Source organism: Mauremys reevesii, linkage group 4 (assembly GCF_016161935.1).
Source record: "Mauremys reevesii isolate NIE-2019 linkage group 4, ASM1616193v1, whole genome shotgun sequence".
In the NCBI taxonomy this organism is placed as follows: domain Eukaryota; kingdom Metazoa; phylum Chordata; order Testudines; family Geoemydidae; genus Mauremys; species Mauremys reevesii.
In genome coordinates this window covers 4,635,606-4,653,758 of record NC_052626.1, presented here as the reverse complement: position 1 = coordinate 4,653,758, position 18,153 = coordinate 4,635,606, and the positions used below count along the sequence as shown (strand labels likewise).

The window sequence follows — 18,153 nt, the reverse complement described above, 5'->3', positions numbered from 1 at the left end:
TGCTCAGCATTGGTCTAACTCAGTTCCCTCGGAAGCTAATGTAATACCCTCACTGTCTTCAGTGGACTTCCCATCCTTCCTTTGGAACGTTCTTCCATTTTGTTGGTTTCTCAACCTTCTTTTTATCTGAGGTGGGTTTGTGCTGTATGTTTAATAATAGACCAGTCCTGCTTTCTTTTCCGGGGAGGCGGATATAAACCTTCCAGTCAATGTTTTAATTTTGCTTTTCACATCATTTGCTGGCATCAAATGTGATGCTTTGGCAGCCTATTTCCCCAACTATTTCTGTACACGCTTTTCTGACCACTTTGAATTACAAATCTGAAAAGGGGGGGGGTTGTTTTTAATAAACATGAAGTTCTATAATAGCAAGTTTGTAATAATTAATGACATCAATGCACCTGCCAAGCAGAATCAGTTGAGTAGAACATCTCATTATAACAGCATAGCACCTGCAGAGTTCCTTTGGGATGTGTAGTAAATATTTAATGATTTGTTCTTGATAGCCTGGAGAGAATGCCTGTAATAAGCCAGTGTATCTTCAGTAATATTGAAGTAGCCAATAACTTTGCTCCCCAAAATGCACACGCTTTGAGTGGTTTGGGTCATTAATAAACCACTTAGAGCATGAAGGAAATAATGTAGCATTCAGTATTTGTTAAACTTTCTTTCTAATTAGCAACAGAGTCCGGTGGCACCTTATAGACTGTTAGTCTATAGCAGTTAGTATATAAGGTGCCACAAGACTCTCTGTCACTTTTTACAGATCCAGACTAACCCCTCTGATATCTTCTCTAACTAGATTTTTCATCTCTTGGTCAAGTGCATTGAAAATGACAGTTTATTGATTTAGATGTTGAAAATCCTGTACACTCTGTGAAGTGTAAACATATACAACTCCTCCTTATTTGCTTCATATTGACGTTTCATTGTTCTTTTCAATCCATCCACCTTTCTGAGGTGACCAGGGCTGTTAATAATTGTGGAGTCTGTTCCTATGCAGTGCTGAGTGTCCTCAACTCCTGTTGACTTATGGTGTAATTCTACTGTGAAGTGTGACATCCTGGGGTCATGTAATTGTCTCTCAATGATTTCCATGTCAAATGTGCTCATTGTGCAACTAAAAGACATTTCCTTCTAACTGCCGACTCTGCAAACTCAGTCTGAGCTCTGAGAGTCAAGCTGGGTGATTCCCTTCTTACTCAGCGACAAAGTGGTAAAGCACTGGAGCCATACTGCACTGTGTTACTCCTGTACTTTCTCATTATCTTCGGTTCTGCCCTAGGTGACACATGGGCAACCTCATTGCCGTGAATGGGGTTGCAGGGGGCACCTGGCAATGCTCTTGATGAGGAGGAATGGATCTCAGCTCACTCTGCCATGGCTGAGAGCTCTGCAAGCAGAAAAGGAGTAAGGAGAGCTGGCCTAAAAGAGGGAATCCCTTTCCTCAACAATGTTCATGTTTTCGAATAAAGGTTTCATCCTGAAGCAGGGACGAAGCGTTAAAAAGGCAAAATATTCACGGAAAGGGGTTTCAGGAAAAACTCCATTTCAGGAGACCAGAAACAGAAATTTTCAGCTGCCCTCACTTTACCTCCATGCCACCCCGCCAGCTCCAGGAGCTGCAGAGGCATTGTCCATGCTCTGGAGCTTAGGGGGAAGTGCGAAGGCAGAGCACCTGGTTTTGTTCCACTCCATTCCCTGGAGCTGGGAGTGAGGCAGGGAAACTTTCCTGTGTTTTGCAGAATGTTTGATCATGTCTGTAATAGATTCGGCAGAACATTTCACTCTATGAAATTGGCATTTTCCAACAAAACTGAGTTTCATCAGAAAATTTCCAAGCAATTCTAGGCGAAAGCACTTACTTCTGTCACTGCAGTCGGCTGGTGTGATCCCAAATACACATTGGGAGCAGGTCTACCAGGCACAAAGTTGCCTTCATACGTAGTCTCTTTTCAGGATACAGCCACACTGTGAATGGCCATCAAGGACTATAAATACCCACAAATTTGGGACCTACGAGTGCATCAGCTGAACGGCAGCTTTTTAAGAGGGCACATTTTAAACATTCTTAAACCTAATTGATTCTCTCAGTTGAATCTAGAACTTAAGGCCAGAATTTCAAAGGTGTCTAGGTGTCTAAAGATGCAAAGAGGTGCTAGTGGGATTTATAAAAGCATCTACATGCCTATCTGCAGTTTTAGGCAACTAATTTCTTTTAAAACTCTGGCCCTTAGTGCCTTGCATTAGGCCTCTTTCCCTGATGTGTTAGAAACTTTTTAAGATGAAAAACTGAAAAGGCTTGGTTGCTTTCATGTTACTCTGAAAGACCTGGAGTTATGTGATGTTTGATAGGAGCAGATATGCTACAACAAAGAATGCAATGAGGAGTTTGATGCATAGGAAAGGCAGGTGAGAATGGAAATAATTTATTTGCCCGCAGATTGCAGTGGGCAGGAATTGTGGTTTTAAGGCCAGTTATCTCTGCAACCTCAATTAAGTGATCCATTAGTTATAAAAATGGGGCTTTTATGTGTTAGGTGGCATACGAACGATTTTGTGTTCTCATCTAGAGCCAATCAAGCAAATGATGAAATGTTCTGCAGACCCCTGTGCTCCATTTCCAGAATGAAAGGGTGGCTCCAATCTTTCCATGATTCTTCTGATTTCAGGCTGGACAACAGCGTTGGTGGGAACAGGAGATCACGGTAAACGGAAACATTCAGAAAGGAGAGTTAATTACATACAACCTGACTGAGCTGATCAAGCCAGAGGCCTATGAAGTCCGCCTAACTCCCATCACCAGATTTGGGGAGGGAGATTCAACCATTCGTGTCATCAAATATAGTGGTAAGGAGATGTTATGGTAACAGGAGACATATTGGAATATGGGTCACACAGTTTAATGTAACTTGTAATGTGCAGTTAAGAGCAAACTTTAGTTGCTGTCACTGTAAGCTGCATAATCATGTTCAAAGAAGAATTATCAATGGTTCGATGCCAAACAGACGGAATATATCTAGTGGGGTCTTGCAGGGGTCTGTTCTGGGTCCAGTACTGTTCAATATTTTCATTAACACCTTGGATAATGGAATGCAGAGGATATTTTTAAAATTTGCAGATGTCACTAACCAGGGAGGGGTTGCTAGCACTTAGAAGGACAGGGATTAGAATTCAAAATGACCTTGACAAATTGGTGAATTGGTCTGAAATAAACAAGATGAAATTCAATAAAGACACATGCAAAGTACTACACTTAGGAAGAAAAAAAAATCAAATGCACAAATACAAAATGGTGAACTAGGCAGTAGTACGGCTAAAAAGGGTCTGGGGTTATAATGGATCACAAACTGAATATGAGTCAACAATGTGATGCAGTTGTGAAAAAGTAATATCATCCTGGGGTGTATTAAGAGCAGTGTTGTAGGTAAGACACCGGAGGTAACTGCCCTGCTCTGCTTGGCACTGGTGAGGCCTCAGCTGGAGCATTGTAACCAATCCTAGGTGCCACACTTTGGGAAAGGTGTGGTCAAATTAGAGAGTTTCCAAAGGAGAGCAACAAAAACAACAAAAGGTTTAGAAAGCCTGATCTGTGAGGAAAAGCTTAAACAAACAAACAAACAAACAAACAAACAAACTGGTCATGTTTAGTCCTGAGAAAAGAAGACTGGGGGGGACCTGGTAACAGTCTTCAAATATTTTAAAGGCTGTGATAAAGAGGATGGTGATCAGTTGTTTTCGATGTCCATGGAGGGTAGGACGAGTACTGATCAGCTAAATCTGCATCAAGGGAGATTGATGTTAGATACTATGAAAAGCTTTCTGACTGTAAGGATAGTTAAGCACTGGAATAGGCTTCCAAAGGAGGTTGTGGAATCCCTGTCATGAGAAGATTTTAAGAACAGGTTGGACAACCATCTGACAGGGATGGCCTAGGTTTCCTCAGTCCTGCCTCAGTGCAGGGGGCTGGACAATGACCTCTCAAAGTTCTGTCCAGTCCTACATTTCTAGGACACTATGAAATTGAACAAATTAGGGCCCAGATTGTCACAGGCAGACCCTTGTGCCTGCATGAAGCTTGCTGCTCTGTGGAGAGCTGGACAGTGACAGGATTTTCAATTTCCCAGGAAATTCCACAGTCTCAATTTTTTTTTCAATTCCAAAATGGAAGAAAGCCAAAAAAAAAAAAATGAAATTTCTCCTGAAACATAATTCAGAAAAAAACATTGTGAGTAGATTAAAACATTTTGTTTGTTAGGATACTTTGTTCCATTTTCAACTTTTTAAAACTTTTTTTTTATATAAAAACAATGAAGTTCATTTCAAAAAGTTGTGTCAAAACAAAATTTAAACATTCCTTTCAGAAAATGTCAAAACACTTCATTTTGGAACTTTTTCTAAACAAAATTTTGTCAGATTTGACACTTTTTAAAACATTTCAGTTTTGATTAAAACAGCTTCTTTTTTGCACAAAATGTTTCAACCACAAAATTCTGACGAGCTCTAGTTGAGGACAAGTGCAAGAGTCTTCCCACGATGACCCCCAGATGCCATGTGGGCACAGAAGCCTGTCCACATGGATCTAGTCGGGTTTTGGTTGCTATAGAAATCTCCAAATATTTCCTACATTTGACTCCTAGAGCTGCACAAATACCTTAGTTTTTGTGAATATTTGCTTAATGAATTGAATTCTCTTTTCCTGTTTGCTTCCCTTTTGTGTTCACATTCTGTAAATATCATAATGAAAGGACCACATGCCCATGTGGGGTATTTCTACTGAAGTCAGTGAAGCTGGGGCAAAATAATACCAGCTGAGGACCTGGCCCAATGACTGGAAGGATTTTTAACTGAAAAAAATGACGTAAATTTAAGCACATATTGGAGGATCTTTGTAGCAAGGGAATTGTAAAGTTTGGAAATGCAAGTGTTGGCATTAGAAACCTGATTCTGTGGTACCCTCGTCCAAAGAGGAAACAGACGGCATGTGACGTGTCGAGTCAAAACTAAGCAACATAATTCCTAGACACTCTGGCAGCTAGCTAGCCCAATGAGCAGTGCTATATAAAAACTTGAGAGAGCTTAATTTTGGATAAAACAGCTATAATAGATGGCTTAGAGGCAATCTGCAGACTAAGAATTACTCCCAGAAATTATTTGTCAAATAATTTTGAATAATGAAAAGAACTGAGGAAACTGTAAGCAGCTTGTGCACAATTCATGAAAAGAAAAATAGGCTACATTTATCAAATAAATTATTCATGATCAATTATTAGCTCTGCTGTGCTCAATCCCAATGCAAATAATTTATTTTAGTGTGTTAATATCAACAAAAAAAATGAGATGAGACAACCAAAAATATTGATTCCACAGGCACATATTTGTACTTTCCATTTCCGGACAGTTCCCCTACACACAAGATGAGCCCTGCAGAAAGTAGTTGTCTGAGCAATGTATTTGTGTCCAAATGTATGAACTACCAAAGCAGGTGCTTAGGTCACTTAGGTCTCCTGAGTCCCAGGCTAGCAGCTTAACTCCTGGATCATCCTTCCTCTTCCTGACAGATGCAAAGAGCAGCATCCAACTTATGGGTGGTTTGGTGAACTCATCTCTCCTTTGGCTCATCTGGCAGTGCTTGTGGCCTGTGGAGCACAAGAGGTTGTTTCAAGTATTAGCTGTGGCAGTGTGCTAGAGGCGTACACACTCACACACCCCTCAAGGTCACTTGCTGAATTCAGGATTTTGCTGACTTGTTAAGTCAACTGAAGTGTCTAGCCCTGCACTGGCAGAAACACCTCCTTCCTGCCACAGAAAGGGCATGTTTCTGCTGGAGGGAACTTTGTTCTCAGATCTGTCACTAATACAGATTTGAATGAAATAAACACACATTTCAAATGTGCTGATCAGGTCCCTGCTGCAAAATCAAACCACCCAGCAGAAAACAAGCAGTTTGCATTATATGCAAGATGGGTACCTTAGTTTTGGAGCGCGGTTCAGTGCTATTGATGCTGGTACCTGCAACTTTGCAGTTTTAAAGATCATGAATAGGCTGCAAATCAACAGGATAAATCTCAAGCTGCTTTCCCTTAAAGTAGAACTCGAGATAGTTAACCTTCATGCACTTCAAACATGGGGTGCGTCTGAGCATCATTATCATAACGGTTGTCTCAGCACACCTATTATAAAGCTTTATTTTCAAGGTGTTATAGATTCAACCATAAAATAATGAGATCTCACACATTTATCCCAGTGTAGAGTTTTATATTTATAACCTCAAAATGCTTGGTTCCTAGAGATGTTGTTAACAGGCTGACAGGATGCATTTCACAGCAGCAAGTCCACATAAATGTAGATGGTAAACCGTAAATATTTATCCAGGAATTAAAATAAAAGCAGAGGGAACGTGGCTAGAAAGGACAATTAAGGTAACTATTTGCAAACCATTTTTCACTGCAAATGATTGTTCTTTGGGGCATCTGGCCAAGCAGCGAAGCATTGGAATCGTAAGATTTTCAATATACTTTGAATCAAGTGTGTGTTGAGTTGCATTCTGTCTCCAAGAGGAATGTATCCTGGATTCCAGCAGTGCCAGCCTATGTTTCTCACATCATCTCTTTGAACATTTCTTATTGAAACATACTGTAGGTTTAATTCTCACACTAATAGATTAGTATTCCATTGTGAGCTCTATTATTGGTAACCTACATCTCTTAGTATATTATATATTTATCATCAGGCTAATTATATTTTTACTCACTTTTTATTTTATCCCGGATAAAATGCAGATCAGACTCATTCTAATTAGAGATGCTAGAGCTGTTTGCTGCATCTTTCTTTGAACGGAGCTGAACCCTACAAGTGTACAAAGGGGGAACTGATGGGCAGGGCACAACTTAAATCCTACTTTGAGGGCTTAAGGTGGGTTTACGTCAAGGGTAGGCAACCTATGGCACTCGTGCCAAAGGCAGCATGCGAGCTGATTTTCAGTGGTACTCACACTGCTGGGTCCTGGCCACCGGTCCAGGGGGCTCTGCATTTTAATTTAATTTTAAATGAAGCTTCTTAAACATTTTAAAAACCTTATTTACTTTGCATATAACAATAGTTTAGTTATATGTTATAGACTTATAGAAAGAGACCTTCTAAAAACGTTCAAATGTATCACTGGCACACGAAACCTTAAATTAGAGTGAATAAATGAAGACTCGGCACAGCACTGCTGAAAGGTTGCCGATCCCTGGTTTACATAGTGCATCATTAGAACATAAGAACGGCCATACTGGGTCAGACCAAAGGTCCATCTAGCCCAGTATCCTGTCTTCCAAGAGTGGCCAATGCAAGGTGCCTCAGAAGGAATGAACAGAACAGGTAATCATCAAGTGATCCATCCCCTGTATTGTCTATGTGTTGGCTCCACATAGAGCCAATTTCGCCCTTTAAGAGTTGTTGGAACATTTTCAAGAATCAACAATCAATTTTCATCATGTCTTTTGCTTCTATGGCCTCATGAGTTACAGAAATTGATTTCCTCTCAGTGCTTCTGGCAGAGGTAGCAGAGTTCTGGCTACCAGCAAAGAGTTAAAATATGAAATTCTAGTTTCATAAAAATTGAAAGACGTACATGAAAAAAATAAATCCAGTTTGCACACACAGTATGTTGGTTCAGAGGCAGAGTAACTATAATTATGTGGTTTCGCACTGGTTAAAAAGCCGTCTGTGAACTACAGAAAAGTAAAAACAGAACAGACTGATTTTAAGTGCACCGTTTACTGGGACCAGGGCCTGGATCCTACAAGAGTCCAATAGCCCTCAGTTCCCATTGACTGAAACCGGGACCCTGCTAGGTTAGTGCACCAACTTTCCTTCCTTCCACCTAATTCCAAACCCTGTCCTAGGTTACAAGTGCAAATTACTTTGGTAGCTTGACTGTAAATCCCCATTTTGCAAAGCTTTTCAATATATCGCACAATTTTTGATTGAAGCATCTGATTTGTCTTTAAATAGGTATGCTTGACTTAGGCTAGAATAAGGGTTTTTTTAAGAGATTTGTAGTAAATTGGGGATTGAAGTGCCAAATCTTCAACTAATGCAAGTAGACATACCACCACTGGCTTGTCTTCACTATGGGGGTAAGTCAACCTAAGTTACGCCACTCCAGCTAAGTGAGTAATGTAGGTGGAGTCGACGTAGCTTAGGTCAGTTTACCCCGGTGTCTCTACTGCACTGAATCGACAGGAGATGGTCTCCAGTCGACTTCCCTTACTCAGAGAGCTGGAGTACCGAGGTCGACCAGAGAGCACTCTGCTCTCGATTTAGTGGGTCTTCACTAGACCTGCTAAATCAATCCCTGTTGCAGCGATTGCAACAGTGTCGATCTCCCCGTAATGAAGACCAGCCCTTTGTGAAGCTATGCTGGTTTACATGAGCTGGAGGTCTAGCCCAAAGAGTATTTTATGCTAAGTATTCATAATTTTCCTGGGTTTTCAAAATATTCCCATTCACAATAATGCAGTTCATCATAAAATTTCCACCCACAGTTTCTCAGCTGCTTTATAACTCCCAAATCCATACATTTGTACAGGTCTGCAGGAAATGAAGTATAACATAATTTTTACAGATGAAATTTCCTAATTATAAGTTGGATCTCTGGCCTTGAAATCTAGCACCATCAGTGAATTTCCCATCGAAAGATATTCCCATCAGCAAGTTCATTGCTGAACAACTGGAATAACTGTATGGAAATATATTGAGATTAATATTTTTCATGTTTATATCTGTTGATGTGGCGTTTCTTGTTGTCTTTTACCATTTAAAATATTAAACAGTGAAAAATCTGCATTTCATATACAAATGCACAAGATGTGTCACAGTTCTTCGTGGCTATAATGAATGCATTGGAATCTGAACATATTCCGGTGACTTCTATATTTACTATCAAGTAGTATGAAGTTAATCTAATATGGGAGTGTTCCAGAGCACAGCACAGCGTGAATGAAATCAGCAACTGCAGATTAACATTTACATTGCTCAGATACAAACACATGCAACTTTCAATGAGCTTATCTGTTAGGAGCTGTTTGAATGAATGTTTGAAATGTGGAAACTGTATAAATTGGAAAATCTCAGTAAAGTGTTTTCCTAACACATACTTTTTGGGCGTAGACAAAAAGGGGAAAACACACTAGTATCTGGATACTATCAACCAAAAGTGTGTACACATGCTTGGTTTTCTACCTTCTCTCCACTGTGGCATGGAGAAAGGAGAAATCAGCGTAGTATTAATGACATCATGATTACAGTCAGCTAACGCTTGACGAATCACTTATTAGATGCATATATTATTCTGCAAGAGAACATTCAGTGCACCAAGTAAACAGAATCACATCAATTTAAATAGCACTAATCGACTGTGTAGGCTAGTGCAGTATAAATACATCTTGTAGTAACAATTTTAAAAATCATCATCATCATTTCACATAAATCCATGTAGGCTGGTATGGTAAAAGGCAACTATAAAATCTCTGAATGTTCAATGACTCCATTTCAAATCTGTGCACATTTTCCTTATAGAACTTCCTATATAAAAAAAAAATCTTAAGCAGCAATTAAAGTTGCAAACTGAGCTGCTTCTTACCACTCCAAAAGCAATGGGCAGTATTTCTTCACAGTCTGTAGACTGGGACACGTGTACAGAACAGGAATGGTCTGCCAATGAAGCTGTCAATTACTACTACAACACTTACATTTTCATAGGCTAAATGTTAATTTAAAAAAAAACCGACTTTTCTGTAGGTTAGAAAAGTATATCACTATTACACACCTTGATCCTGAGGTCAGATCAGACCGCAGATGTGTACAAAGATCCAGCCTCATGGATCCAGTTGCAGGATAGGGACCTTATATAAAAAGATTAGAGAGCAGCACTACAGCACAAAATTAAGGCCATTTTGGGGATGCGCAAACAAAAAATTCCAGGACACGGGTGTGTGTTTAAAACAGCATGTTAAGTTAGGTGTCACAATTAATAGGCCAGATCATCACCCATCCCTGGTTTCTTTTGTGTCTCTTAGCTTAATTGGCTTAATATTTCCTTTTTCCTTTTGTTTGTGTTTCCTATTTAGATTGCATGTTCTTTGGAGCAAGGGCTCTCTCTAACCATGTGTATGTGTATTGCCTAATATTATCAGTTCCTGATCTTGATTGGGGCCTTAATGCACTATTGTATAAGAGCCGATCAGGAAATTTTCAACAAACCATTTTTTCACTGAAAAATGCCAGTTTGTTGCAAAAAAACCCAACAACCTTTTTGCAGAACAGGATCCACTTCAATAAATGTCCCTACTGGAAAAGTTTTTGGGTAAAATCTCATTTCCACATTTTCAAATTGGGAAGTTTTGGAGGTTTGAGTTGAAACAACTTTTCATTTTAAAAATTTAGTAAATTTAGACTAAAACATGTTTTAAAAAAAAAAGAGAGCGAGAAGTCAGAATCAAAACCAAACATTTTGATTGACCTGAACCAAAACTTTAAGATTTTTGGTTTGCAAAAATTTTGAAGATTTAGACTTTTTGTCCCAGTTTTGGATGGACATTTTTTCCGATATCTCAAAAAATTTCATAGGATGGGGAAACTGTTTCCCACCAAGCTCTAATTATCATACCAATAATAAAAAAATATAATCAGACAGCTGATAATAGAGTATATTTAAGCTTAGCTATTGACGTACAAAATTGTTTGTTTTTTTAATGAGATGTCTAAGAACAGCCATACTGGGTCAGACCAATGGTCCATCTAGCCCAGTAAACTGTCTTCTGAGAGTAGTCAATGCCAGGTGCGTCAGAGGGAATTAGCAGAACAGGGCAATTAATTGAGCATGGGGTTGCATCCCTGACCATCTTGGCTAGTAGCCATTGATGGACCTGTCCTCCATGAACTTATCCTGTTCTTTTTTGAAAACTCAGTTATACTTTTAGTCTTCACAACCTCCCCTGGCAATGAGTGTAATTTTATGTGTTCTTTGGACTAGCACATAAGGGCACCTCAATTGTTCCTTAATCAAGTTTTCAATTTTGGAAGAATTTGTGGTAAATTTAAATAGGTTTTTAGATAGGTTTTATAATGAGAGAGAATCGCCCATTGAATGTGAAAGGGATTTTTTTTTTACTAAGAATAAAAGATAAGAGCATAACAGAGCTCTCTGCCAAGATTTGTGTGGTGTAATCTACATGGACAAGGATTACCAGAAATAAGGTCTCAAAATGAAAGTGTGGTTTATGGCCCACGTGCCTGAGGTAAAAAGCTAACAAAACAGACAAAGTGGACCCAGCAGAGTCCAATAGCTTTATAACAATTTTTTCTGTTCTGAGAACGCTTTCTGTATAAAACAGTCAGATCAGCTAGAGTCAGGGTGAACTGACTAGAATCACACAATCATAGAATATTAGGGTTGGAAGAGACCTCAGGAGGACATCTAGTCCAATCCCCTGCTCAAAGCAGGACCAACACCAGCAAAATCATCCCAGCCAAGGCTTTGTCAAGCTGGGCCCTAAAAACTTCTAAGGGTGGAGATTCCACCACCTCCCTAGGGAACCCATTCCAGTGCTTCACCACCCTCCTAGTGAAATAGTGTTTCCTAATATCCAACCTAGACCTCCCCCACTGCAACTTGAGACCATTGCTTCTTTTTCTGTCATTTGCCACCACTGAGAACGGCCTAGCTCCATCATCTTTGGAACCCCCCCTTCAGGTATTTGAAGGCTGCTATCAAATCCCTCCTCTTCTCTTCTGCAGACTAAATAAGCCCAGTTCCCTCAGCCTCTCCTCGTAAGTCATGGGCCCCAGCCCCCTGATCATTTTCATTGCCCTCTGCTGGGCTCCCTCCAGTTTGTCCACATCCCTTCTGGGACCAAAACTGGACAGTACTCCAGGTGTGACCTCACCAGTGCCGAATAGAGGGGAATAATCACTTCCCTCGATCTGCTGGCAATGCTCCTGCTAATACAGCCCAATATGCCGTTGGCCTTCTTGGCAACAAGGGCACACTGCTGACTCATATCCAGCTTCTCATCCACTGTAATCCCCAGGTCCTTTTCTGCAGAACTGCTGCTTGGCCAGTCGGTCCCCAGCCTGTAGCAGTGCATGGGATTCTTCCTTCCTAAGTGCAGAACTCTGCACTTTTCCTTGTTGAACCTCTTCAGATTTCTTTTGGCCCAATCCTCCAATTTGTCTAGGTCACTCTGGACCCTATCCCTACCCTCCAGCATATCTACCTCTTCCCCCAGTTTAGTGTCATCTGTGAACTTGCTGAGGGTGCAATTAATCCCATCATCCAGATCATTGATAAAGATGTTGAACAAAACCGGCCCCATGACCCACCCCTGGGGCACTCTGCTTGATACCGGCTGCCAAATAGACATTGAGCTGTTGATTACTACCTGTTGAGCCTGACAATCTAACCAGCTTTCTATCCACCTTATAGTCCATTCATCCAGTCCATACTTCTTTAACTTGCTGGGAAAAAATACTGTGGGAGACTGTATCAAAAGCTTTGCTAAAGTAAAGATATATCACATCCACTGCTTCCACCATATTCACAGAGCCAGTTATCTCATCATAGATGCAGTCAGGTTGGTCAGGCATGACTTGCCCTTGGTGAACCCATGTTGACTGTTCCTGATCACCTTCCTCTCCTCCAAGTGCTTCAAAATGGTTTCCTTGAGGACCTGCTCTATGATTTTAATGGGGACTGAAGTGAGGCTGACCGGTCTGTAGTTCCCTGGGTTCTCTTTCTTCCCTTTTTTAAAGATGGACACTATATTGGCCTTTTTCCAGTTGTCCGGGACCTGCCTCAATTGCCACAAATTTGCAAAGATAATGGCCAGTGGCTCTGCAACCACATCAGCCAACTCCCTCAGCACCCTTGGATGCATTAGATCTGGACCTTGGACTTGTGCACATCCAGCTTCTCTAAATAGTCCTTACCCTGTTCTTTCACCACTGAGGGCTGCTCACCTCCTCCCCATATTGTGCTGCCCAGTGCAGCAGTCTAGGAGCTGCCCTTGTCTGTGAAGACTGAGGCAAAAAAGCATTGAGTGCGTCAGCTTTTTCCATATCATCTGTCACTATGTTGCCTCCTCCATTCAGTAAGGGCCCCACACTTTCCCTGACCACCTTCTTGTTGCTAATATACCTGTAGAAACCCTTCTTGTTACCCTTCCCATCCCTTGCTAGCTACAACTCTAATTGTGCGTTGGCCTCCCTGATTACGCCCCTGCATGCTCTAGCAATATTTTATACTCCTCCCTAGTCATTTAGTGTCCCTAGTGTCCAAATTGCCACTTCTTGTAAGCTTCCTCTTTGAGTTTAAGCTCACAGACGATTTCACCGAAGAATGGCTATAACTCTGAACTTTAAGGATTTTCTAGACAGTTCAAACTCAACCTCAGGAATGTAGCCCTTCAGTCATCCATTAGTTTCCTTTCATGGCTAATTTTACGTACTACTTCTGGCTCACACAGCAACCTGACCTTTCAGAAATAAGACTTTGAGAATCATTTGCCCCTGTTTTATAGCTCCTTGCTGCATTACTTAAGAAAGTACTTTTTTGCCAGTTCACCATGTGTAAATAAGTCCAGCCCAACCATAGCTTAATCGGTTATTCTGCTTTTGTCAATCAGTCTGAGCTGACGCTTGCTTGGCAGCCAGCCCTTTTCGGTCTGGTTGCTGTACTCTGAGCAGCCTGACTAGCGTGGCTCAAGGTGACCTATTAATGATAGTTTCTAAAAAAGCTTCTCTGTACAATTACAAAGCAAGCTCACTAAATGCAGTTTCTAGCAATTTCAGCTAATTCTGAGTTCAGCCACTCAAGAAGCACACAAAATGAATGTTTCTTGAAGAGTGAAAGGTAATTTTTTTCTTTTTAACAAATGCATGTGAGGTTAGCTAATGGAAGTTAACAACTAAGTTCCTCTGGCAAATCACAGGTCATTCTTTTAGGTGGAGTGAGATAAAATGGCAGAGCTACTAAATGGAGGGTTTTTTTAAAATGTCAAGTTGAATCTGCAGCTAAGTATAACTCATGAGGGAAGGTCAGACACAAAGTGTGTATGTGCATAAACAGAGCAGGTGACTAGTAGTATCAACACATGGAGCAATAATTGGGTAGAAGTCTATTATTAACAAAGCCTTCATCTGCATATCTACAGTACAGTAGGGTTACAGGGTTTCATCAAACGTCGTTTGGAGCCAGAATTAGATTGCAGAGTTTCTTTAGATAATTGTCCCTTTCTGATTCCGGGCCTAAACCACAATCCCTCATGATTACAGGAACAGGTCTCTGTTTCCTAAATAATCCGGCTGAAATCCTCTCCTGTGCGTGTGGCCAGCACATGGCCTATGCACCATCTAATTCCCACTTCAGCCTTGTTTTGAGGTCTTCAGTGATGCACAGGCGTGGTGCTGACCCTCTCAGCAGGGGTGAATTTCATCCCTACTCCATTAAAAATACGACATTGCGGAATTGTCGAATTATAGATGGGAAAAGGGATATGGATCCAAAGGCGTTCAAAGCAATTACACACCAGATCTTGAATCACACAACCAAGTTTATCTACCATGCTCTGAGACTTAAAATCACTGTGCCTTATCATCCTACTTTGGATCTGTGGGGATTAGCAGAGTAATTACTGTAATATTTTATAAAATTACTGCCTTAACCTTCCAAGTTTATAATCCTTCTCTGATATGCATATATTGTACCTGGAAGATCACAGAGAGGACACTGGGATAATGCATTTCAGAACGGTATTTTATTAATATCATGGCCAATAGCTGTTAATCCTTTATTGTTTTAACGGTAAGTATATCATGTAACTAGTGAGCAATGATATACCTAGAAGTGTCGTGTACTGGTTTTTAGAATAGAATACTTTATTTATATTACTTTGTCGTTGACTACGAAGAAATTATGTATGTTTCCCCTGCTATTGTTTGAAAGTCAGATGGGTGCTTTTGGGGATGCTACAAGTTCTGTTTCCCAGCATGTTTTTCTGACATAAAACTTCACTTAAATACGGGCGCAACTGAAATTTCTCTAAGGAGGGAGCCCAGAGCTCTCAGCTCTCCCCAGCCCCACACTCTTCCCTCCCCCCAGCCCCGAGCTCTCTCATGCTGCCTCTGCACCAAAAACGCATGCTGTCCTCTCTGCACCCACAGCTCCACACTCTCCTCCTGCTGTCCCACACCCAGCCCCACACTCTTTCCATCCCCAGCCCCAAGCTCTGCCCCCTACACCCAGCCCTGCAGTCTCCCTGCCCCATACCCAGCCCCATGGTCTCACACCGAGAGATTGTCAGGCTGACGGACAGCATCCCCAAGAGAGGCCAGGCAGTTCTGGGAGCCCTTGACCGCATCCTCCATCTGGTCTCCACTTCCCCAGGAAGCATCAAAAGCCCAGATCCAATCTTCCGAACCCTCCTGGAGGCTGGGATGCCCAGTGCTCCCTGCTCCACTCCTCCCAGAGGCTGGGGGTGCCTGTTGCCCATGGCACTTAAAGGACTGCAAAGTGTGTGAGGGGAGCACACAGGGTTGCAATACCAGCCCTGGCTGCCCCTCCATCATGCCTGCCGGGAAGGGGCTCTGCTGCTGTGCCACCCAGCTCTGGTCAGCATCCGGGGGGAGCCTGACCCCCCCCCCTTTGCACCCTGCATTTAAAGAAACCTGAACCAGTGTAAGATGGGAAGTGTGATTTAGGCTGTTGACATTTCACATGGCAGCATTTTTAAACACATGAGAATGGATTCGTTACAGGTGAAATTCCCTGTAATCCAGTGCACTGCTAGGACCCCACATTAAGGGATGAACAGAGTCTAATGTGAACCCTCTGCACGCTCAATTTTACCCATTTTCTATCATGTGTTGGCTTCAGCAATAGGACATCAGCCTGCTGTTAGCTGGACCACAGCTTTCTTCCTTAAAATAGATGTGAGGGTCTAGGTTTGATGCCTGACTGTGTGCGCTGTGGAAGAGCATGCTCATCCCTGGAAAGACGGGCTGTCTCCCATTACTCCATGCCGATGTCTTTAGATAGTTAAAGAGCAGGATGGTGGCTGTGGTGCTGACCCTCACCGTGTGCAATCATCAGCGTTCTCAGATGGCCCCCAGGGGAAGATGTAGGATGAGTAGAGAACTGCTTTTAAAAAGGCTTTCAAATGACACTAAATGTGTTCTTTTCTGTCTTTCTTCCAGCTCCAGTCAATCCTCACTTAAGTAAGTATTTTTATCCTTTGCTGCACTTCATCATTGGAAGAATTAGCTTTGCATTAATTGTTGCTTCATGGTTATGCAGCGTTTCATTTTCAGCTATAGTCCATGGATTCCATAAGGTCCATTTTAAGTCTGTCACACAGGACTGCACTCGCTTGCAGTGGGAGACTGGAACTTTTTTTAATTTCCAGTTGCTAAACAGATAGTACTCAGATCAAGAGAAGATTGCGGCTGCTGGACGTACCCCTTCCCCTGTGTCCGAAACCAATGAATAATCCCTAAGGAAAAGGCGCATATGCTTTCAAAGGTCCTCCAAATGGTCCTTGATTAACAACGAAAGGAGAAAGTGAATGTAAATGAGTGGGTGAAGCTATGGATTCCTCAGTGTAATTTGCACAAATACATAAATACTTGAGTATGTAGCTCCACATCCAAACTTCCTGGGTTTGCAAAATTAGGCTAATAATCTTGAAAGAAAAGACACTCTTCTAAGATTATTAAAACTTCCTCTTCTGTTGGACCAGAAACACCATTGTATTGGTCATGATGTTTTCACAGTTCTGATTCTGGTCAGAACCTCATCTGCATACACCTACTTCCAGGATTGATAAGAGAGAGAAGCTATTGCTCCATGCCATAGTGATTAGGTGCGTTGCTATGGGAACGTGTACACTTGCACTAGGGAAGGGCAAACTGGTTCAAATAAAATAAGAACCAACCAGACCTATCACCAGAGAGTGAACCTGAATCATTACTGAGGTTCTGTAAACTACTGTATTGAACATAAGAATGCTTATTTTGGATCAGACCAATGGTCCATCTAGACCAATATCCTCTCTTCCAACAGTGCTCAGGGGCCAGATGCTTCAGAGGGAATAAATAAAACAGAGCAATTTATTGAGTGATCCATCCCATCGTCAAGTCCCAGCTTCTGGCAGTCAGAGGTTTAGGAATACCTGACCATCTTGGCTAATAGCCATTGATGGACCTGTCCTCTGTGAACATATAAAATTCTTTTTCGAATCCAGTTATACTTTTGTTGGTTAACCTTTCCTTTCTATTCATTCTCATCTTCACACACCTCTGAGTTCAGATGTGTTGTAAAAACACAAGAAAGGTTGTTTTCAATGAGCTGGAGGAGATAGGGTGGAAGGCACAGTGAATATCATAGAATCATAGAAGATTAGGGTTGGAAAAGACTCCAGGAGGTCATCTAGTCCAACCCCTTGCTCAAAGCAGGACCAATCACAACTAAATCATCCCAGCCAGGGCTTTGTCAAGCCGGACCTTAAAAACCTCTAAGGATGAAGATTCCACCACCTCCCTAGGTAACCCATTCCAGTGCTTCACCACCCTCCCAATGAAATAGTTTTTCCTAATATCCATCCTAGACCTCCCCCACTGCAATTTGAGACTATTGCTCCTTATTCTGTCATCTGCCACCACTGAGATCAGCTGAGCTCCATCCTCTTTGGAACCCCCCCTTCAGGTATTTGAAGGCTGCTATCAAATCCCCCCTCACTCTTCTCTTCTGCAGACTAAATAACGACCGTTCCCTCAGCCTCTCCTCATAAGTCATGTGCCCCAGCCCGCTAATAATTTTTATGTCCTCTGCTGGACTCTCCAATTTGTCCACATTCTTTCTGTAGTGGGGTGCCCAAAACTGGACTCAATACTCCAGATATGGTGTCACCAGTGCTGAATAGAGGGGAATAATCACTTCCCTCGATCTGCTGGCAATGCTCCTACTAATACAGCCCAATATACCATTAGCCTTCTTAGCAACAAGGGCACACTGTTGACTCATATCCAGCTTCTCATCCACTGTAATCCCCAAGTCCTTTTCTGCAGAACTGCTGCTTAGCCATTCAGTCCCTGGTCTGTAGCAGTGCA

General features: G+C 41.7%; 1 protein-coding gene across 11 annotated transcripts in view; it reads left to right on the top strand.

The window, feature by feature from the left end:
* The window catches only part of MDGA2 (MAM domain containing glycosylphosphatidylinositol anchor 2), a 632,812-nt gene that overhangs the window by 576,360 nt on the left and 38,299 nt on the right, over positions 1 to 18,153 (top strand). For 9 of the 11 annotated variants that reach the window (XM_039537889.1, XM_039537890.1, XM_039537888.1 and 6 more), the window contains exons 11-12: positions 2,673 to 2,850; positions 16,243 to 16,263. In XM_039537889.1, the coding sequence (XP_039393823.1) occupies positions 2,673 to 2,850; positions 16,243 to 16,263 (199 nt within the window). The remainder of the gene's footprint in view (positions 1 to 2,672; positions 2,851 to 16,242; positions 16,264 to 18,153) is intronic. The other 2 variants (XM_039537891.1, XM_039537899.1) reach the window with 1 other exon arrangement.